The sequence below is a fragment of the Blennius ocellaris genome (genome assembly GCF_963422515.1).
Source record: "Blennius ocellaris genome assembly, chromosome: 20".
Classification (NCBI taxonomy): domain Eukaryota; kingdom Metazoa; phylum Chordata; class Actinopteri; order Blenniiformes; family Blenniidae; genus Blennius; species Blennius ocellaris.
In genome coordinates this window covers 11019442-11042836 of record NC_137669.1, presented here as the reverse complement: position 1 = coordinate 11042836, position 23395 = coordinate 11019442, and the positions used below count along the sequence as shown (strand labels likewise).

Below are 23395 nucleotides of genomic sequence, written 5' to 3'. Positions count from 1 at the left end.
AAATCTGTAGACCTTGTGCCCAGTAAAAAGGCACTTCATTCAATGGGGGTTAATAATCACTGCTGACATGTCATGGGGCCCCCTCATAGTTATGCATTCATTCACACTGATTCAGAGATAATTCTTATGGTTCCAAGGTAACCACTCAGTGGAGGGACAGGCGCGAGGGGTCAAAGTTTGAGGTCTTTCTTAGTAAAGAATCAACACTCCAAACTTCTAAAACTCATGCAGCCGTGCACTCTTTTTCACCTTGATTTGTATTCTTTTTTTCCCCCCGTTTGCATGTAAAAAAAAAAAAAAGTAAACTAAACAGTTTTATTCTGGTCGCCCTGATCCAAAATGTGAGATGAGATAAGATAATCCTTTATTTGTCTCACAAATGGGAGAAATGTACAGTGTTACAGCAGACGAAAAGCCACAACTCACATGGCGAGCAGGAGAAAAAACTATAAATCACAGTGGCAAAACTAAAAATTGGATTTTAAAAAATATAATAAAAGAAAGTGGTATTAAAAAATAGTAATAAAGAGCCAGTAGCTAAAAGATGCAGTCTAGTACAGCCATTTGTCAGCATACAAAGCAGGTGTGTACTTTGTCTGAAATGCTCACATTTTCTGATTCTATGGCTTCATGTGAGTTATGATGGTGGTTAAATGGATGTTATTTTCCTTTTGAACAATCACACAGGGGGGAAATTACCAATGGGCTGAACAGACGGCGACAAACTTCTTAATGGGTTCAATGTAAACACATTTTCCTGACTGAAATATGCAAAAAGGTGGAAACAGATGCATATTTTCTGTTCATTTCCTGGTGACAAAGCGGTCAGCTTGGGCTCCTACAAAAAAAAAAAGAAAACAAACAAGATTAAGAACATGATTGCTGTTGTACTGATTTTACAGACAATTAGAAAGTATCATTCCTCCAGAGTTTACTCATCAGTTCATTTCAGTGCAGAAGTCAGTGTTTTACAGCTTTCATTGAAGAACACAAGCTCATGGTTGTGCTACCTGTAGCTTTACTATGAAGGTGTGAGCAGGTCAGACCTGGGAGGGGACACTTGTGGGGGCAGGACCTTATTTTGTACATGCATTGAACACGGGAAGACACAGGAAGGTGTTGGCTTAAAACCTGTAACATTGGAACAAGTGTTCACAATTGTCTTAATTAATCACATTTACTGATGAGGCAGAGGCCCACAAGAAATATGTCAAACTAGTACTCCAAACTTTTTTCTTTTTAGTTAAACTGTTCAGGCCTATAGCTTTATTTTAGGTTCATTTAATGGACGTTTCTTTCTAGAAATGCCTCTTCTTTTGGAGGTAAAATGTAATATATTATAGCTTTTTGGGAGAATAATTACAGTTATTTACTCTGCCAAACATGCAATTTTGTCCTTTTCTTATGCTGAGGGCCTCTTTGCATCAATATATTTAAATAGATCCGTTTTTTCTAAACAGTTTTACAGTTGAACTATGAAGTAAAGATGCAAATTGTAGGAATTAAACAGAATAAAATCTACAAAATTGAAGTAGTAATTAAAAATGTGGTTAGCCTGACAGTTCTAAACTATTTTAATATACATAAATGATCCATGTGAGATTAAAAGCAGGCCAATAGATGATTACCTCCAATACTGTATTTCTCATATTCAAAATCCACAGGGTGTAAATTGTTATATATTTAATGACTCAGAAAACAGGTTTTGGGTTTCCAGATTCACCAAATCCTGCATTTTATTTCACAAACTCAATCCAATATAAAGTGTCATATGTTAAATCTTTTAACACAACAGATCAAGTTTCTGTCTTATTTGAGGGAACAAGATATTGGATAAACTGATTGCTTTTCAGTTGTTAAAGGAAGAAATAATTCAACACAAATCACAGTGTAACCAATCAAATAAAGGGCTGGAATCTGTAAAAACATACATTTAAAAAAAAAAGAATACAACTAAACTCACATCCAGGCTAACAGTGTGTAGTGTAACAAAGTCTGCAAATATTAATCTGACTGAAAACACATACTTTTGTCAAACGTTAGGACCACGTCAACATCAGCTAATCTCAAGCATAATAAAAAATGCTATAATATTAAGGTCACAAAAAAGAGAGAACTATTTACACCATCACCATATATTGTAGAATTAATGGGAAAATATGTATTTCTGTAGTTTTTCTTTTTATCTCACAATATGTATGAAATGTATTGTGTACACGTTTCAACCAAATTACCATTTCTAAAAGAGATAAATGATTAATTCCACGAGAATAGCTGTTGCCAACTTACACCCAACTATAGTGTTACGATAGACAGGCTTTCTTCTATAAATAGCTTATTTATTTGGAAATATTCTACACTGAAACAAACTATTCATTTGCTTACAAAATTGGTCAATTAAACCTGTGCCACACTCATTTAGTCATGTTTTTGTTTTTTTGTAAATGGGCGTAAGTGACGAGAAAACCAGAAAATGTCCAGATTTCTCACCAAGTATTATTTCTTTAAGTAATAACAAATACAAGCAGAAATCAATGATCCCCTGAGAGGTTTTAATAGTAAGCATTAACTCGTTATTTATGTCTGGAGGGAACCACCGCCATTTTCTAATGATATGAAAGAGTGTCATCCCAAAGCTTGAGTTTGGAGAAACGTCCTTTTTAAAAAAAAATAATAAGAGAAAGACAGAGAGAGAAAAAATAGAGCATGCAAGAAATGACTTCTTCACAAAGGCAAGCATGTGTGTGGAACAAAAGAAGCTGTGTTGGGGAGAAGTTTGCATGACTGAAAAGTGGCTAAAAGGATGTAGATTCTCCTCAACATGGCGTTCTTCACACCACAATGCTCCCTGGCTCTGTCTGTCCAGCACGGCCACACGACACTGCTTTTAAAGGTTAAAACTCAAGTGGACACGAGGAAAAAAGTTGGAAGGTTTGAATCGCCTGGTCGTGAATGGTAGAGGGTAAAAAAAAAATAATAATAAAAAATTAATAAATAAATAAATAAAACAATCTCACCGGTAAAACAGAATCCCTTGATTCAGTGTAGCCTAAAGGGGGGTTGAGAAAGAGCCTTGCGCTCGGCGGCGGAGAGACTTGGAGCGAGGCCAGCAGCTCGAAACTTGGGCTATAAGCTGCGTTTTACTTAAACAATCTACCCCCCCACCCCCTCTCCTTTGTCTTTTTTTTTTTTTTTCCTCCCGACCAACCTCTAGAAATATCCCAGACTATGCTGCACCAGATCGATTCAGACGGTCCTTGTCCTACACTGTGATGATATTACGCGCAGAAAGATGCAGTCTGGTCTGAAACTTTATGTCAGTTTGCCCCCTATGGAATTTGTCCATAGCAAAGAGTCCTGAAACTGGGGGCGGGGAGACTTTCTGTACATTCCTCAGCGATACATTCACTACTCCTCCTGCAGAGCCTGCAGCCACACACACACACACTCCCACACGCGCGCGCGCCCGCGCGCACTCACACACAGGCTGCAGCCATGCATCAGTTCATTTAAACCGACGGAGTGCAGACGGGGCGCTCACAAGGCTGCTGCCTCTATACGTTCACTCCGACAAATAAAGTGAGACACTGCCATCCAGCAAGGCACCACACATTTCCACAGACTTCCTCCATTCGTCGATTCGTTATTTCGTTTGCAGTGGAAATCATTAAAGGCAAATATAGTGAGTTATAAAAGAATTGTATGGGTCGAAGTAGGCCAACGGAAAGCGTACAGGCTTAATAAATACACCAATAAACGGCACTCAAGAGTATATATATATATATTGTGTGTATATATATAGATATACATATACATGGGATTTAACTAGTGAAAAAGTTATAAGAAATATTCTCGAGATAAAACTTTAACCGCATTATAAGACAATTGAAAGTTAGTAGGGGGTGTTCCAGAAAGCATTTGTAGATGTTATCTTTTGAACTCTTTTTGTAGATCATATTTACAGGAGTTTCCATGTCATGCAGTCTTGCAAACAGACTTTCTCAAAAGGAGAAACAAAAAACAAAAAACAAAAACGTGTTCACTTTCACAAGGAGCGCTCCGGATCGAGTCGCCGGTTCGAGTTTCGTTCCATCTTTATGCGCTCTAACAAAGCCAAGGAGGGGAAACACGGGCAGGAACGCGTAATTGGCGCGCTGATTCATATAGAAAGCTGGAGCCGGGGAGCCAATGGCAGCGCGCGCTGAGGCCCGGCCAGCTGCGGGAGCACGGAGCGCCTCCGCGGCGCGCTGATTGGACGACTCCGCTCACCAATCGGAGCGCACGGGGAGTTTGTTCAGCGGCGGAGGAGTGGACCCACCGAGGCAGCGGCCATGGACCCGGTGCGAGCCGGTGGCTGAAGGGCCCACTAAACCAACACACCTCGGTTTATTCACCAGCGAGCAGTGCAGGGACGCAGGGCTGTCACCTCAGCTCACAACGTGGCTCTCTGCAAGGATACGCCCACATACTACCCCCCCCCCCCCCCCCCCCCCACCACCACCACCACCTTTAAAGCACAACTTTACCGAACATTATAAGAAATAGTCTTGTAATGTTTATGTAAGTTACAACATAGGGTTGTCACAGGGTACTGCTAAGGCTTCAGTTTCACTCCCCATGTCGATTACGTCACGTGCTTGAGGTTATACATGTGGAATAACTTATAGAGCAAACTCCACAATGTACACACACAACAGCCAAGAAAAAAGAAAATAGAAACACACCAAGAATTTGCCCATCAGAGTACACGCTAAACAATGCACTAGTAGAAAAAAAATGTGTTGAGAGTTAAGTCCAAATGTTATAAAGGCAAAGCGACGTTGAGAGGTGCTGTGCACACAAATGTGAAATCACTGTTATCATAACTCACTTTGAAGAAGCATTGATTACTTCAATTACTTAAATATTTACTAACTTAATCCACATCTACATTGCAAAAAAAAAATCAAAAATCGTAGGGCCCATTTACACGACCATGCACTGCTCACCAGCTCATTTGACATATTCAATTTACTAAAGGCATTTTTATGTTTGCGTACAATTATGACTGTTTGTAGTTATAAATATGTATAGAATTTATTTAAACTTCAAGACAGAGCGGGATGCCTGTTGCTGAGATAGATAGATAGATAGATAGATAGATTGATAGATAGATAGATGCGGACCTACTTTTAAATACCATTTGGAGATTGTGATGTAACGTGGGTTCGACCTCTCTGCGCCCACAGGTAATCATAGATCAGCCCACCAGGCCCGTAAATGCGGACATTATCTCCACCGTGACCTTCTCGTGAACTATCGACCTCTGCATATGATTTACAAAATTATCCCCTCTTATTGGCAGTTGTGTAATGTTTTAGACATGCAGTCCACACGTGATCGAGTCAGGCTGTGCGTCGCACGGGACGCTAGGGGCACTTTTGGTGCGTGAGACCCCTCCCTCTTTTCAGTAGATTGCATATCCTCGCCGGAGATATGGCGGAGGGGATTCGCCATGCGTGTTTTTACCCCACATGGCCAAACGCTTCCTCGTAACCCCAGATTGCTGGGTGAAAAAAGAAGAAAAAAAAAAACATTCAAGTCCAAGTGGCGTGGAAAGTACGCACCCCCACACACCCCCAAATGTACCCTCTCGGTGCCATTTGGCGTGATCACGGGCAGATCGTGGCCTGCTGTTGGACTTTGAGTTGTGGATCAGAGAGGGCATGGCTCCACTCTTACTGGAGAAGATGGATGCCGCCATGTGGAGAGTAGTACGTGTCATTCCCACATTGCTTCAAGGGCCCAACGAGCAGCACCGGGCCCACCCTGTTTAGGATACTTGGAATTAAATATGTCCACTTTAACAATATAGTTGCAAAAATCATTTATGTGTGGGCCCCACCCCCCCACCCCTCTCTCTCTGACCCCCCCACCACCACCCCCCTTCTCCTGTGTCATCAGTACAGCAGCGCACTAAACACAGCCGTGCGCACACAAGCCCCCCGCAATAACAGCGTTTCCCTGCTATGGGCGTGCGCAGTGCCGTTTTACTATTTCTCCACTAGCCAATAAGAGTCGAGCATTCGCAGAGAAAGGCACCACGAATGTGATTCTAGTGAAGATACTCTAGTTTCTCACGGAATCCCTTTACGCACATCGCTCGCCAGATTTTTTTTTTCCTTCTTCCCAACACCAATCCACTCTTCCCCTCCTTTTTTTTTTTTTTCTTCACTCCCCTTCGCTGTCCCCACCCCAGATTCCCGTGCAATTTACCCAATCCCAAACACTTAATTGAGCAATTGGGATTCCTCACGTGTGGGCTGATTTGTAGTTTGAACACGTGGCTCATTCAAAAAAGCCGGAATAGCGGAGGATTTTTTTTTTCTTCTTCTCCCCCCTTCTTCTTCTTCTTCTTCTTATTCTAGGCTCCAGACTTAGAGGCGGGCGCCAGCCTTACCGTGTGTGACATTCTCTGTCTCTTTGCCAAGGGGTTTGGAGGAAGATACAAAGTAGTTTCTCCTCCTTTTCGCCCAGCCCGCCGTCGTTCGGAGGCACGAGATTAATAATTGAGCATTTATTTATTGCGCGACAGAGACGAAGAGGGGCGAGGGAGCGCAAACGCACCGCGAGGCTGCCAGTTTAAATCTATCTGTGGCTTGAACGACCGGGAAGCACGCCACAGCCACTCCGGAGTAGTAAAGGCGATTTGGGCTACTCCAAACACTGCACCGCCGCGAGAGCAAACAAATATCTCTTCCCCCAACAGCGTAAAAGATTGTCCGGTTTTTTTTTTTTCTTCCCCCGGCGCAGAACATGAATAAGCTATACATTGGCAACGTGAGCGCAGAGGCGTGCGAGGAGGACCTCGAAACTGTGTTTGACCAGAACAAGATTGCGCACACTGGTACGTTTCTGATCAAAACTGGCTATGCGTTTGTGGATTGCCCGGACGAGAAAACTGCACAGAGGGCCATCGATATTATTTCAGGTGAGACATTTATTTATCGTTTTTGTTGTTGTTGTTGTTTTTTTTTCCAATATTTTGGTCTTTAAAAAGTGGATTTGGAGGAAATGCTGCGATTGTGTTGGGATTGCCATACTTCGGGGGCCCCTTGCGAGAAATGCATGGAGTCCGGCAGGGTGGGGGGTGTACCCATGCATTTCTTTTCTCTTCACCCCCCCCCCCCCTCCTTCTTTCTTTCTCTCTCTCTCTCTCTCTCTCTCTCTCTCTCTCTCTCTCTTTCACACACACAACCTTTGCTGGGCCCTTTGACACTGTGGGTTCAAGCAGATCGCTCGCCCAGGTTAAAGTGGAGCATCCGCACTTGCATTCTTCCACTGAGTATATCTTGATAAAACGCTCGAGTAAACACTATTTACGAGGATGATATAGAGTAGTAAGGCTTGTAAATGCAGGTTATGGGACACACATACACACACACACACACACAGAGGCTGTGTGACGCCGTGGAGTGGAGCTCATCTCCTCCACAGGCCACTCTCGTTACATTTGGGGGACATTCGTGTTGCAGTTTGCGCGAGTTTCATTGTGAACTTCCAGCCTTGTGCTGCACTGATAGGAGAAGCCTTCATCTGTGTGTTTGTGGAGCCATGTCGCCCATGCTGACACACCAGGTGGTTTGATTGTGTTGGAGCAAATGTAGGCCAACTAAACTGAAACGCACCACAGTTTGCACGTCGTGCACTATTGAAATCTCCTCCCCAAGGTTTCTTCTTTAGAACCAAGTTAAACCTGGACCCACAGGGACCACGTACACGTTTGGTTCCTACTCGTACGTATTCACGAAGTGGGCCATCTGGCTCTTGTGTGTGTGTGTGTGTGTGTGTGTGTGTGTGTGTGTGTGTGTGTGTGTGTGTGTGTGTGTGTGTGTGTGTGTGTGTGTGTGTGTGTGTGTGTGTGTGTGTGTGTGTGTGTGTGTGTGTGTGTGTGTGTTCGGCTCGTTTGGGGCTCACAAACATTCAACAATTTGTTAATATTACTATGTTGGAAGCACCCAAAAAAAAACACCAAAACCGGAACAGCCATGTCTTCGTATGTGTTGAGGGTTTAGTGAGGCTCTGTAGGAAGAGTAGTACACACAGCTTAAATACACCGAGAGCAGGCCAGTGTGAGTGGGGCTCAATGAAATAAATGTCTTTTTTTGTTTTCTATTTTCTAGGTATAGAACTTCTCGGAAATGTTCTCGATGTCGACTACTCGGTCCCGAAACGTCAAAGGTAGGCTGGCTTTTAAAAAAAAAAAAAATTGTATTATATTGTGCTTGGTTCAACTCGTGGTAGCTCCAGTTTTCTTCTTCTTCTCCTCTCTCACTGTAGCCATTTTCTACCAGGATCCTTTTATTTATTTAATTTGTATTTATTGCTATGTTGCAAGAGGCGCTTTGTAAAATGCTGCTGTGGACTTGACGAGTTTTATATTTTTGTCGTTAAAAAGTTTCCATTTATTCGTGGACACTGGGGTCAGCTAAAAAAAAAAAAAAGGGGGCGTTATGGTGGCGTCCTCCCTCCCTTCTGCCATGGCTGTGGGGTGCTCCTTAAAACCGTTATTTGGGCTTTAACTCGCTCGTGCTTGTTTTTTTTTTTTTGGGGGGGGGGTTGTGTGTTGTTGTTTTTGTTGTTGTTTTTTCTTTCTTCCTTCCCTACCCCTCACGCGTACATTCTGCTTGTTTGTCCCCCCTGTGTTTACGCACAGTGCGTATTGGTATTAATGCAGCTGGAACCTGAGGGTTAGTGGAGCCCTGAGTGCAGCTTGAAACGTGTGCAGAGTGAGTGCAGGCAGGGTTTGAAGGCGCACAGGCCTGCTGGAGTCGTCCATTTGAGAAGGATCTGCCCGTCATTCTCCCCCGTCTGCCCTGCGCTTCCGCCCTCCTCAGCACATTGTGCTGCTGTTGCATGAGATGGACTCCAAAAAAACACGTTCGCAATGGGAAGGTTTGCAGGGGAGGTGGGGTGGGTGGGTGGGTGGTGGGGGCAAGTCACCCCCCCACCCCCTTCCAGTTTGAGAGTTTGACCCCTCGTAGCCACGCTGGACGGCTGTCTTAATGACTTGTCCCCCCCACCCCCAAAGTGCACCAGAGATAATGTTTGTTTGCGTAATGTGTGCCCTGGACGTAAAAAAACAACACTCATTTCGCGGCGCACAATGCGCATTTCTCTGTGGCGACGCAGTTTGCCCACAATTAAGGCTTTTTGTTGCGTTAAATCAAAATTAGCGTGCTTTTGCTTTGTGATCAGTGTGATGCTTCTGTTGGATTAATTGCACGTTGCGTTTTTGGAACGTTGTGATTGATTATTGGCTTTTTTTTTTAATGTAAATTAAAAATGGGTTGCCATGTTTAGAATGCGTAAGACGCACACGGTGAACCGTGTAGATTTTTAAAGTATTTAACGTCACATAAAATAATGTAAGTGTTTTGGTATTACAAACTGAGCGAATAAGAAATTAAGATGGACTGCAAGTAAAATGTATTTTATACGTAAACATTGCACGAGGTGTTTTTTTTTTTCTTCTTCTTCTTCTTCTTGCAGCTGGTAGGTTGATGGTTTAAATCAGGACTTGGATAATTAATCCAGGTGAATGTTTTGCGTCATTTCCCTCCTCACCCCCCCCCCCCCCCCCCCCAAAAAAAAAAAAATGACATCGCCGCATTTTTCTCAATGGCAGCTAGTTAGTTGTGTTTCAGTCACACCTTAAGAAAAAGCAAAACCGTGGTTTCACTTTACAACATGGAGCACAGTTGTGTTCAATAGGGAAGCATATAAACGAACACACTTGCAGGCTGGGGGCCCCTCTTTGCTTTGCAGCCTGCAAATATCAGCTGGGGGCTTGGCCAATCACTGTGGCTTAACCTTTGAACCCATCAGGAAGGGGAAGTGCTGCAGCAGACAGAGACCAAGACCATGGAGGGGTGTCTGAAGTTTGTGGGTTCATACCGTTAGGGTTTGGTAGAAATGCTTTGAGTTTTCTTTTTAAAGATACTTTTCCATTTGTCATGTCTGTGACCTAAATGTATTTTTTTTTTTTAAGTGCCTATTTGGCAGATTCAACCATGTGTGGCATAATCAGACTCCAGAAAATGTATAGTGTGCTTTAAGATGTATTACAAGAGCACACCATGTCTGCAAGTGCATTAGTTTGTCATATTCTCGTCATCTCATGGTTGTTTCACTTTGAATAATCTCTCAAAATATTTTCAGCTTGGATTTATTCTCCATGTGTCGATATCATCCACTTTATAGTAGCTTGTGCTTTTATGTACTTGATTGCTTTGGATAAATATTTTGTCATTGGAGACTGGAGCTTCAATAATAATCATGCAAGTGTCTATTATGCAAATAACTGTTGAAATTGTCAAATTATTTTAGCCTGTATTGATTTGCTTGTTAGTGAAGCTCAACTCAACATGTACAATAACTTAAAAACAAGCCTTTTCATTAATTGCTGCGTTGCGTCACTGTAACTATTCACAATGGGTATGACCTTTGGTCAGTTTATATTGGTTGGCTAATTTCAGCAAATTAAAATGTTGCTTTCCCATCGCCACATATACACATGCAGTGTGTACAAGCTGAAGGCAAAAGGCATGGCTGTAGGTGGAGTGGCCCCAAACGTGTGTGTTCAAGAGGAAGACGGATGTTAAGCATTTTAAGTTGAAGGCTGTACGTTTAGATTTTTTTTTTCCCCCTTTCCTTTTGTACATGCATGTGCAGCATAGCAGTTTTTCCGCAGTGAGTGGGAGAGGGAAAGTATTTTTGCAATGCTTTTTTTTTTTCTTTTTTTTTTTTTTAAAATGGTGTAAAAAAAAAAAATCTTTTTAATTTTCTAAGGTTGTTAAGAATTAAGAGGCATTCAAAGATTGCTTGAAGTTGTGTTTTATAAAATGGTTGCTGTGAATTCTAGGGCGTAGGGCCCTACCTGCAAAAGTGGGAATTTGGGACGGAGACGTGGGGTGCCAGAATTATGAATGTGCTCCCTTGTTTTACCCGGACCGTATAGGCCAACTCGTGTTTCCTCTTGGCTCAAATCAGAAAAGTATTGTGTTTTTGTCTTTCTTCCTTCTATATATATATATATATATATATATATATATATATTAGATTAGGAAAAGGCAGGGGCTCAAGTGTGCACAGAACTTTGCAGAAGTGGACTTTAAAGTGTAAACATCTTTGGCTGGGAATCCTTTCAGGGACATTTAATTGTATCCAAATGCATGTGTACGTGTAGCTCGCTGGGCTCATGGCGTGCATCTAAGGCCTGCGAGAGGGCAGGGGAACCAGACTGTGGAGTTCAGTCATTCAGAACCTCTGCGTTGTGAATAGTCAATGGCTGTAGATGGGCGTTGAGCACAGATCCAGTGCGTCCTTCACTGTGGAGCAGTGCGGATTCAGCAGGGGTGGACGATTGAGAAATGTGAGGTGAACACGTATGCGTGGTGCATTGCCATGTTGCCCGGCTGGTGCGTGTGTGCGTGTGTGCGTGTGCGCGTGTGCGCGTGTGTGTGTGTGTCGATACACCCACTTGTGAGCGTGATGTGCGTTCTGCAGGCCCCATAGGTCTCATCTGGGCGGTGAAGGAAGAAGGCGTATGTGTAGAATGTTGGTTCATTTTGAAAGTAAATAAGGAGCCCGGCCTCCCCCTGGCCATCACATGACGAGCCAGACCCAGTCAGTCCTGCCCCCCCCTACTTTTAACCCGGCTCTACATGTTCCTGTCAGTGGACTTGTGCGTGTCCATGGCAACAGGGCCCCACCCCCACGGGGCAGAGAGGGCCCTTGTTACCCTTCCCTGAAACAGGGATAGCCCCCCTACCCCCCTCCAATACCACACCCCATTTGCTCACACATAAACACACATGCGGAACACACACACACACACACACACACACACACACACACACACACACACACAGAGACCCCTCCCCATATCAAAGGCTGGGACCAGGGAATGTATACCACCCACAACCCCCACCCCACCACATACCCTGGCTGACTTCTTATGTGTGTGGAGCTATAGGTTAATCCGACTGGAAGTGCTTTGTGCTTTTGCACATTTCGCATGGCGTTCCCACCGCAATGCAGAGCGTACAGCATGTGTGGGGAGAACGGGCGAGATCAGCCAGGAATGGCACATTTGGCCGGAAAGGACTGAAATTCCTTTTGGAAGTTATTTCGGGAATTTTCTTTACCATTTGCCAAATTGAGGAGTGTGTAGTTTCCTAATGCCTCATAATAAATATATTACACTGGTGTACGCTTAAATAGTAGTGTTGACTGTGCTGTGACATTTAGCGGATTGTAGCCCTTGGTACACACGTGCCGAAAGCTTTGATTTCAATGAACTTTTAAATTGAAAAGTTTTTTTTTTTTTTTTTTTTTTGTTGTAGACAAATTTGACTCTGAGTGATATTTACTTGTATTTTCTACTTAAATTGTAGACTAACCAATGGAATGATATACAGTGGATCAGCAGTGTTTAATTTCACAGCTCAGCAAATCTCGCAGAGGAAATGGCGCAGTGAAAGGAATCCATACCTTTTTTAAATTTCTCTCTCAAAAATGGTGCTTAAACAGTGTAACTTTGAATCATTTGTCTATCACAAATTAAAAACTGATTTGGGGAGTGGGGTTTTTTTTTGTTTTTTTGTGCGTGTTCATGTTTAAACTCCCTGCCAGATGTACATTTTGTTCCTTTATGTATGTATGTGTGTGTGTGTGTGTGTGTGTGTGTGTGTGTGTGTGTGTGTGTGTGTGTGTGTGTGTGTGTGTGTGTGTGTGTGTGTGTGTGTGTGTGTCAACAGGCAGTGGACTTTGGAGTGGCCTGTACTTTTCTCACATTTTTATACAACCACATGCAGACGGACACTTGTGAAACTCTGTGACTCATTGATCCACAAGTTCCATTGTCGTGCGTGGCCTCTGAACATGGCCAGGACGCTCATACTACACGAAATACAGCTGAACGCATACTGCCATACTGCTGGGGGTGGAATGAATCGGGGATTTCTGTCGTTGTTCTTCCGAGTGACGGAGCACAGCGGCACCATTGTGACTGCCAGTGTTGACTTGCTTATGCTGTATGCACTCTATGGACAAGCACGCAATTTTGACTCTTCCTATTTAGTGTGACGCGCCTGGTGGAGATTCCCTTTTGGTTTCTGTTCAGCACCCCCCCCACCCCCCGTTTTTTGAAGCAACTGCTGGATGCCCTTGGATGAGGGTCTGTTTTGATAGAAAGGAGTGTACGTTACTAGCTCAAGCCTGACGATTCTTTGCTACACGACAAGTAATTGACTGAAAATGTGTGGACGGGACTTGGAGAGCCCACATTTATCCATGTCACTTTGTTTCCCTTTTTTTTTTTTTTTTTTTTTTTTTAAAGCTTTGCGTTCCCTGTTGATGTTGCACCAATCTTATCTCTGGCTTCAAAATCGTTTCACTATCATGTTCTTCGCAGTCTGTGTGACACACTTGGTTATTTCCTGAGTAGTGTGGTTTTTGTTGTTGTTGGGTTTTTTTTGTAATTTTTAAAGCTTGATTATTTTTTTATTTGTAGCACCTTCCCTTCAGTCCATAATGATTTAATTTGCACCCTCACTTCCATCCTTGTTTCACGAAAGATGCTTTGGTACACCTTTTGTGTTGGGGAATAGAAATGAAAAACTCCTATCTTCAGCGTCACTATTGTGTATTCTCGGTAGATGGCGGAAAGAATGAAGGCCTGTTTTTAATTAAAGAACTCTCAGCCATTTACATCATTGTATTCTTGGTATTGTCAACTACTAATGGTCTTTCTCTCGTCTTCTTTCCCATCTCTTCTCCATCTACCTTCATTTCCTTTTTTTTTTTTTTAAACTTCCCCATCTCCTCCTTTATCCATCCCCCACCCTCTTCCTCTCTTGTTCTCTCTACAGGAGCTGTAGGCTGCAGATCAGGAATATCCCGCCTCACATGCAGTGGGAGGTGAGTGCTAACAGGCTGCTAACCACTTCCAGGGCGGGGCACCATGGGCAACCCAACTGGGCGCTCATTCACTGGGCTCTTGGAGTCACCTTGCCCACCTTTTGGGTTTCAATTGAGCCTGCGCTTGATTAATTTGTATAGGGGGTGTAGCGTGGAGCAGTGCAACATTGCGACTGTACACGTTCCTTCCTCCTTTTGCTCTTGAGTTTTTCTCACTGCACAGTTTTTAGGGGGTTAAATACATTTATTTGCAATAGATCCACGTAAAGTCACAAGGGAAAGCAAAGATTAAAGCTGCTGTAATGCGTTTCTAAAAAAAAAAAAAAGTTTTTTTTTTTAAACCGATCTGACTCATCCTTTATGAAAAAAAAAAGTCCCGTGTGTTTTTGCTGCCACAAATTTGAAAGACATTGGTTTTTTAAATGCAGTGATTCTTTTGCTGTCAACAATCTTATCTTTTTGCATGGAAATGACTTATTATTCTGTGTTGCCTTCTTTAACACTGAACACATGCAAAAAGGCTTTTCTTGCCAAACTGAGAACAAAAGTTACATTTAAAAATTTGGGTTGTCTGAGGGGGCTGGTAAAGATTCGTGTGAGGACAATGCAAATCCTATTGTTGCTGGGTGACACCGAAAAAGTTCTTGACCTTAATGAGCTTTATGCATTTCATGAAAAGATTTTATTTTATTTGTGTGTGTGTGTGTGTGTGTGTGTGTGTGTGTGTGTGTGTGTGTGTGTGTGTGTGTGTGTGTGTGTGTGTGTGTGTGTGTGTGTGTGTGTGTGTGTGTGTGTGTGTGTGTGTGTGTGTGTGTGTGTGTGTGTGTGTGTGTGTGTGTGTGTGTGTGTGTGTGTGTGTGTGTGTGGACTTGAATTTGTCACATATGTTGGTCTGACCATTGCAGAAGTGACTTGTTTTTGATCCATGTGGGATTAATGCAGCTGCAGACGTTGGGCTTTGATAGCGTGTGGTTCATTACATTTGATGCTCAATACAGAAGATGGGAGCCTAATGAGATTCTTTCTTTATTTTTTTTTGAATTGCACAATTGTTCAATGCTGCTGTAAATTGTGAGATTTCAGCCTGATTTACTCACTGTGATCAAATGGCTCCACACGAGCTCAGTGTGTTGTAATGGTGGACTCGCTTTGCCTACGCACGGCCCTTAGCTGGAGCTCTGGATCCACCCCTGTTTGTAGCATATAGCGAGCCAGCGATTTGCTTTCTGAAAAGGTGACATGGAGGTTTCTCCCCCCCCTCCACATGGGTGGGGGGATGGGTGAAAAGACATGTAGGAACGGAATAGAATAAGATCTTTCGGTGCAAAAGGCCTTGTGTGTATCTTATCAGGTAGATAAGGCGGCGGGTCATGGTTTGTGTGTCGCCCTAAAGCTGCAGAGTAGTGGTCGGCAGCGGCGTGTTGGCAGGCTGTTGTGGGTGGGTGGGTGGGTGGGCCTGGGCTGCTTCCTCTTCCCCTCCATGTGCTCCGATTCACAGAATGTGTAGCATGAACTTGCACCCCTCCCCCAGCTGCTGCTTCCTGCTGGAATGCACCCCACCCTTTCCTGAATGGCCTGTATTCCCGTTGGCCGTCCCCAGGAGATGGACAGACGGCCGAGCCAATCACCAGCCAGCTCGTGTTGGCTTGGAGGAACTGGTATCGGTGCGGGAGCAGCCAATGCTGGGGAGGGGAGATGGCAGAAAGGCGGGAGGCTGCCTGGTTGGTGGGCTGGTGGAGTGGGGGCGCGCGGAACCCGTCCCGTTGGCTGGAAAGTGGGGTTGAGCTCGCGTGGGCGTGGCGACGGGTTTAACTAAGCATGGTCGGAGGTCTCCGCTTCCCACCCTGCTCCCCCTCTCGCCCACTATCTGATCGGGAATTGAAATCCAGTGGTCTTCAGATTTGGGCACGAGGCCAGACTGTTTAGTTTGTCTAAAATTCTATTGATATATATTAATATATTGATGCAAGAGCGCGTGTTCTTCTGCAATGGAGTATTTTATTTATTTAATTGAGTGGCATTTGAAATAAATTCAATGGTCAACCCATGGGTTAATCTTTTTGGCTAATTTTCACAAATTCACAAATTTGCTTTATTCATGAAATGTATATTTAGTGATATAGATGTATGTTTACAGTTGCGTTCTGTCGCTCTGTTTGCTTTATAATGAATCCTTCTCTGTACTGGGGAACCATGAATTTGCGATGGTTGGTCTTATTGCAGCAGATCTTTGTGTAGCTCCACACTGAACTGCAGAGTTAATGGAGTGTGTCCTGGCAGTGAGCTGGGCTGGTTCCCATGGATGAGCTTCTGTTCACTAACAGGTTGAGGTCAAAGCCTTTAGGAGTCGTGACTAATCATTGCTTTCCTTCGCCCTCTCTTGCAGGTTTTGGATGGTATGCTTGCTCAGTATGGTGCAGTAGAGAGCTGTGAACAAGGTAACGCAACGGCAGTCTACCTTAAAATGTTTTGTCGCGTCCAAGTCTGGCCCCTTGTAGTAAAGTGCATGACTATTTCAAACTTCTAATTAAAGGAAAATCCATGCAGGTCATGAATTGTAATTGAAACAAATCCCTTGCTTTCGCCCCACAGTCAACACTGACACAGAGACTGCAGTTGTCAATGTCCGATACGCAGCCAAGGAGCATGCCAGGCTGTGAGTATCTTCCACCTTGCGTCCTTTTATTGGAAACGATAGAGACAAACTTCCACTTTCAGCGTCCTTGCAGCGCCGCCAGTTCTCCCTCTTGCAAAAAGCAGTCCGGTTTAATTTGACATGCAATGATGACTGAAAGGATGGTGGGAATGTATGTATGTATGTGTGTGTATTTTGAGGGGTGGGGGGTGAGGGTCTAATTAACCATCTTCTGCCCCCTGGTGTACATGCTACATACTACAGTGTTGGGGAAGGGTGGTTGCACAAGTCAAAGCCGTAATTGTTCCAACCAAAAAGAAAAAAAAAAGAAGAAGAAGAAAAAAATCTCCACCCATGAACCCATATATGGTCGCTGCTTTACGCAGAAATGAATTTGTAGCTCCAGAGGGTTAATGTTTGGCCACTGTCCCACTGGACTGTTGGTTGAGTCCACTTTTTAGTTTTTGTCACTGTTGATCAATTGGATTCAGTGCTATTTATTTTATGCTCTAACGAGGAAGGGCTGGAATGAAACTTGAAGCCTGGTGTTGATTGGCCTTGGAAATTCATTTTGGCACTTGAATCAATCAGGGCTTTTTACTCCATGACTCCTGACTAAAAGCCTTTCTGGCCTTTTTAAAACATGCTTGCTCTTTTTTTTTTCTTCTTCTTCTTCCTTCTCCAGCTAATGACATCTTTATTCTCCAACAGGGCGTGGGAGAAGTTGAATGGATCTGTTATGGAGAACTATACCGTGAAGGTGTCCTATATCCCAGATGAGACGGCTGCACCGGAGGGTCCTTCACCGGGGGGCAGGAGGGGCTTTAATGCCCGCGGACCCCCTCGCGCCGGCTCCCCGGGGCTCGGCGCGCGGCCGAAAGTGCAGTCGGACATCCCACTGCGCATGCTGGTTCCCACGCAGTTTGTGGGCGCGATTATCGGCAAGGAAGGCGCAACGATCCGCAACATCACCAAGCAGACCCATTCAAAGTATGTGGCTGCGGAGAACTGCGCCGTCTTCCGTCCGTTTTCATAGTCGGCTGATGAATCGATGTTTTCGTTTCACCAGGATTGACATTCATAGAAAAGAAAATGCAGGCGCCGCAGAGAAGCCCATCACCATTCACTCCACCCCTGAAGGTTGCTCCAAAGCCTGCAAAACCATCATGGAGATCATGCAGAAGGAGGCGGTCGACACAAAATTGTAAGTTTATGTTCAGCAATGCGAGAGGACGTGCCTCGCTGTAGCGTAGTACATAAAATTATAATAGTCGCCTATAAACTCTGAAAATGTGAGATGTGTTCTATTGTGGGTACTCCTGGTCTTAACGCTTGTTAAAATGAAGAAGAAGAGAGCGGCATTACTTTAAATGTCTGTGGATGAAACCCCAAAGCTGTCAGGATGGTGTTTACAGCAGCTTGTTTGGTCTTTATTAATGCTTGCATTTAAATTACCACTTTCCAATACTCTCTTGATTGTTGGCATTACAACCGTTTTCTCCTTTTCTTTTCTATTTTTTTTTTTTTTTTTGATGCAAGACGAGCTAAAGCGACGCGTCTTCGCTCCGTTACGGTGACTCGCGACGCGAACATTTTCTTGCATTTGAGTGAATCCCAGTGGCATGGCTCCCATCGCTGTTGTACCGCCTGAACAAGCCGGAACATCCTCTCTGTCCTTGCAGCACTGAGGAGATCCCGCTGAAGCTTCTCGCACACAACAACTTTGTCGGCAGATTAATAGGTAAAGAAGGACGCAACTTGAAGAAAATTGAGCAGGACACCGGGATCAAGATCTTCATCTCACCGTAAGTGTGTGCGGCCGGCCGGGGTCTGACGAAGACGTTTTAGCCTCTGCAGTCGATTCACCGAGGCGTTGGCTGGCGTGGCTGCTGTTTCTAAATGTTCTAGGATTACAGCCGTGGTGTCAGTTTTATCGCGTGCGCAGGCGACGGCGGTTCTCGTGACCTGTTGTGACTCGCCTTGTTGCTCCGTCCAGTCTTCAGGAACTGACTGTGTACAACCTGGAGCGGACCATCACAATCAAAGGCGCCATCGACGCATGTGCGCTAGCCCAGGATGAAGTGATGAAGAAGATCAGGGAATCACACGACAGTGACATGGCTGCTATGAACGTGAGCATCTAATTTCTCGCTTTTTAGCCCTTTCTATTTCCCCCCTTCATACCAGTTTAATACAACTATTAATAGAAATGTTTCCCTCAGCGTTTCAATTTAATGGATACGGTTTTAGATTCCAAGAACTTGGACATGAAAAGTTGGCTAAAATGGTGTTGAATCGATCTTTTTGGTTGAGATCCAGGAGATATGGAAACTGCACAGATATATTTTCTTGCCTGTATTTAGAGTCTGCACTTGTCAACTTTTTTTAATGAGACAAAAATATATATATATTTTTTTTCATGAAACCATTTAGCCTCCATTTAACATGAGATGTGAACCACAACGTAAATGCTCAGTTTTCTTTTTCCAGCTTCAGTCCAACTTGATTCCAGGCTTGAATCTGAACGCGTTGGGTTTGTTCAGCGGCGCATCAGGCATGGGTCCCTCCATGCCCAGCGGTCCACCGCCTGGAGCCCACGGTGGATGCCCATCATTTGGTGTAAGTGACGGTCTCCTCTGCAGTGTTGGTGGCTTTCCCCGTTTACTCCATTACACAAACCCAGGACCTTTTTCTTCTTTTTTTTTTCCCCCTTCCCCCTTGTATTATGCTTCATCTTAAGCTCAAACAAGTGAAAAGCACACTTGAAACAGAAGTTCGTCCCTTTGCGACTCAGTTTTATGTGTCTTTTTTTCTTTAGTGCAGTCCTTATGAGGGCGAGGGGCCATTTTGGGCTTCTATGCTGTCGGCGAGCAGCCAGCCCTTTGCTGTAAGTCGCCTATCCCAAAGTGCTTTGCACGGCTTGTGGCTGCTCCATTTTATAAAAAAAAAAAAAAAAAGTAGACTTCCAGGTTTGCGACATCCCGGTGCTTGTTCAGCTGCCCGCTGGTCTGACCTTAATGGAGGCCTTTATATACACTACCTGCATAACATTCGGGATATTCCGGTTTCACGATGAACCTAAAATCCTCTATAACCTTGACAGGTGAACTTGACGTGACCTCCTCTAAACTTTGGAATGCACGTGCACCGTTTTCAGAACTTTGTGCACAGTTTGCTCTTCTCTGAAAAGCTGCACGGCAAAACTCACAACAGGTGTTGTGATCTATGACTCAACCAATACATTTCCTCGTTTAGTTAGAATTGATACCCAGTGGACCTCGGTGCCGTCTTCTGAAAGTCCATTCATACTGAGCAGATTTGATGGTTCCAGCGATGCTGGAGACGACGTAGGAGGGTGCTCTACATCAGCCACTACAGACGAGCCTGTGCTGATGGAGGCGTTGTAGTGTGGGCAAAGTGTGTCATCGGCACAGAACTGTCCTTCACTTTGTGAACGGTGCAGTGACGAGCTCATGCTACCTGAATACCCCCGATGAATCAAGCCATTGTGCCCATGCATGAACGACACGGGCCTAATTTCCTCTGGGCGGACAACAATTGGGGAATGGCTGCTGGAGGCTGGCGTAGCTCAGATGGAGTAGCCTGGTCTTTCTCCAGACCTAAATCCCATAGAAACCTTCTGGCATCTGCCGAGTCTACTTGTAGAGGCTTGTCGCTCTGCATCCCAGAACCTGAATGACCTGAGGACTGACCTTCAAGGAGAGCGGGATGCCTTGCCTCGGCATACAGGAAGTCTTGTGAACGGCACGAGACGCCGTGGTCGAATTGGAATTGATGCTCAAGGGCACGTGACAAGTTGAAACATTTACTTTTTTTTTGGTTGTTGGGGTGTACCTACCGCTGTTGTTGCCTTTTCAAAAGCTCATTTGACTTGGTGAGTTGGGTTGGTGCAGTTCACCAGGTGGAGGGAGACTCGAGTCCTGAAGCCTCATGCATGCATTCAGTGTTTATAACGGGGTTTCTTTTTTATTTGCCAAATTTGAGCTCGTTACTGAGGCCGATTATCGGCTGAACTTCGTGATCATCGTTCACATTTGCATGCTGCCACAGCAAGTTGTTAGCGTGCCCTCAAGTGACACTTTGACTGGGAAATTGAAATTGAGCGAAAATCAAGTGCCATTTGTTACACTTTGACATGAACTCAATGAGGTGGTTGCGATGTCAAGCGCACTGCAGCATTTCGCATCACGACGGTTGTAAAAATAAAATTATTTGTGCTTTTGAAATGATAGCCGTGTCAGTCCACCTTTTGTTCTCTTTATCTCTCTTTCCGATCACCATTCAGGATCGTTAAGAAAATGATAAACGGATGAAAATATGGATAACATGGAAAAATTGTTGCAATCTGTGTGGCAAAAATTCAAATTGACACATGAAACTGTCTTTGCCTGGACTAAACGCCTCAACTAATGCATGTGTCTAACTCCGTTTGTGGCTGTTGACCGAATAGAGAATATTTTCTTGATCGCCGCTGTGCAAAACTACCCAGAAATCTGCTGAAAGTAGCCAGCATTGTATATTGAAATCCCACTGCACATTACATGAGAGCCACGCTGGATCGTCTTTCGGCATTTGCACCCTGACGTGAATGATCTGCCGCTGCCGTCTGCGCAATCCTCTCCTGGCCACAGTGGTAGTAAAGTGTTTGTGCCCAGCAGGGACACCCGGAGTCGGAGACGGTTCACCTGTTCATTCCTGCACTTGCAGTGGGAGCCATCATTGGGAAACAGGGTCAACACATCAAACAGCTGTCGCACTTTGCCGGCGCCTCAATCAAGGTGAGTGACAGGCAGGTGGGGGAATTCTGAATCTCAATGATAACATGTCGATGCCGGCTGTCTTCTTGCCATCACTTGATTGATATGAGTTGGAAGCTTAAGCAAGGGTTGTTGGTTTTTTTTTTTTTTTAAACACTGGCTCTCTGCTCTCCTTCAGATTGCCCCTGCAGAAGGAATGGATGCCAAACAGAGGATGGTCATCATTGTCGGACCACCAGAGGCTCAGTTTAAGGTATTTTCACAATTGAAGAAATGCATAAAACAATAGGGCTGTTGTAGTAAAATGAATGTTTGATACTGACAGGAGCATTTTCAGTGCTCTTTTTGTTCCGAGTATGACAAGTTGGTACAAGGACATGCCATGTTGTGTTTTTCTTGGAACGGAAGCTTACGTGTTAATGGAGCTTGACTCAAGTGTGTTTGATCCTGCCTACAGGCTCAGTGTCGCATCTTTGGCAAGCTGAAAGAAGAGAATTTCTTTGGACCTAAGGAAGAGGTGAAGCTTGAGGCTCACATCAAGGTTCCCTCCTTTGCTGCTGGACGAGTCATTGGGAAGGGTGGAAAAACGGTAAATGGCCATATCGTGGCATTACCTGAACAAATGTTTGCTAGGTGTTACAGAAGGGGCAGGTATATATTTAATAAAGGTTCCAGTGATCAGTAGCGTCATGCCTCGAGTTGTTGACGTCAATGTCTGTATTGCTGCAGGTGAACGAGCTGCAGAATTTGACCTGTGCCGAAGTGGTGGTGCCCAGGGACCAGACGCCTGACGAGAACGACCAGGTTATAGTGAAGATCAGTGGACACTTCTTTGCATGCCAGGTGGGTAAAGAAAACGAGGCTTGAACATCCTTGGAGGGAAGAAATAACTACTTCAGTCATCCCATGTGATCTCGAGATGTTTGGGTTCTTCGGCGGCGCAAATTATTTATTACACGTTTAACGCCACAAGACAATTGGTTAGGAATCTGTTTGTACATGAGGTTTGAGGAATAATGTCGGCTCAAATCTGCTCACGTGTCATGATGCAGCACAATTGATTAGGAATCCTTTGAGATTACGATTACTTTTACAAGTAATCGCAAGTACCGCAAAACGTCACTCGCAGTACTCTTAAGATATTTACTAATGACCGTCCTGGCTTTCTATGAAGCGTCTCATTTGAGTAATGTGCAATATAGAGGCAGGGTGATAAAATGCAGGCCAGCGGGGGACCCACAGGGTTAGACATGGAGCAGGGGGGGGGCGGGTTATGTCATCTCTGATATTAACAGTTTCTCTTGATGGCGTTCCAGCTGGCCCAGAGGAAGATACAGGAGATCCTGGCTCAGGTGAGGCGGCAGCAGCAGCCCAAGCCCACACCTGGAGCCCAGCCTCCACTGCCCCGCAGGAAATGAGGACGCCGCGGACCTGGAGGAACGGTGACTGAATCTGCCAGAAGACTCATCAGAAGGACAGCTGCAGCAGAGTCCAGGGGGAGAAGACGACAGTGGGTCCTTGTGCTCATCTCAGGGGGGGTGACGGGTTCTCCGAACCCAGCCAAACACCCACCCCTCCTAGTCTTCCTTGGTGGATAGTCAAGTGTGGCTAATATGAGACCCTGTACCTCCACCCACTTCACCTCTCTGCCGCTCTGTGAGAATGTACTTCTGAGGGCTCCCACCTATGTCACCCGCCCTCACATGTACGCACCCTTTGACCGCTCTCCTCCCCTCCCCTCCCCCCCCATGGATGTGTTTTTTTAATACTATTTTTTTTTTCTTTACACTAGAAACACAAAGAAAAAAAAAAAGGATCCCCCCTCCTATCACCTCCTTGGTGTAGTACTTCAAAAAAAAAAATTGACAAGATGTTTTAGTTGATTTCCGATTTAGTTGACACCTGTTTTTTCTTTTTAGTGTTTAATTGGTTGATGAAGCTTTCTCATGAGTTTTCTGTGGAAAGGAAAAGGCATTGCTATCAAGGTCCCCGTTGGACCAAAAGAGGTTTATTTGGGGGG

At 44.5% G+C, this 23395-nt stretch overlaps 1 protein-coding gene across 1 annotated transcript; it reads left to right on the top strand.

Annotated features, from left to right (window-relative positions):
• Window positions 1-6795: 6795 nt before the first annotated feature.
• On the top strand, window positions 6796-22846 carry igf2bp3 (insulin-like growth factor 2 mRNA binding protein 3; the record flags this gene model as incomplete). The annotated part of the gene is made up of 16 exons (XM_080516347.1): window positions 6796-6970; window positions 8163-8220; window positions 13914-13962; window positions 16349-16400; window positions 16555-16618; window positions 17309-17587; window positions 17667-17801; window positions 18280-18402; window positions 18594-18729; window positions 19088-19216; window positions 19416-19484; window positions 21277-21396; window positions 21554-21628; window positions 21833-21964; window positions 22105-22218; window positions 22692-22846. The coding sequence occupies 16 exons, from the start codon at window positions 6796-6798 to the stop codon at window positions 22791-22793; spliced, it is 1812 nt and encodes a 603-aa protein (XP_080372473.1). The 3' UTR covers window positions 22794-22846.
• Window positions 22847-23395: the final 549 nt, after the last annotated feature.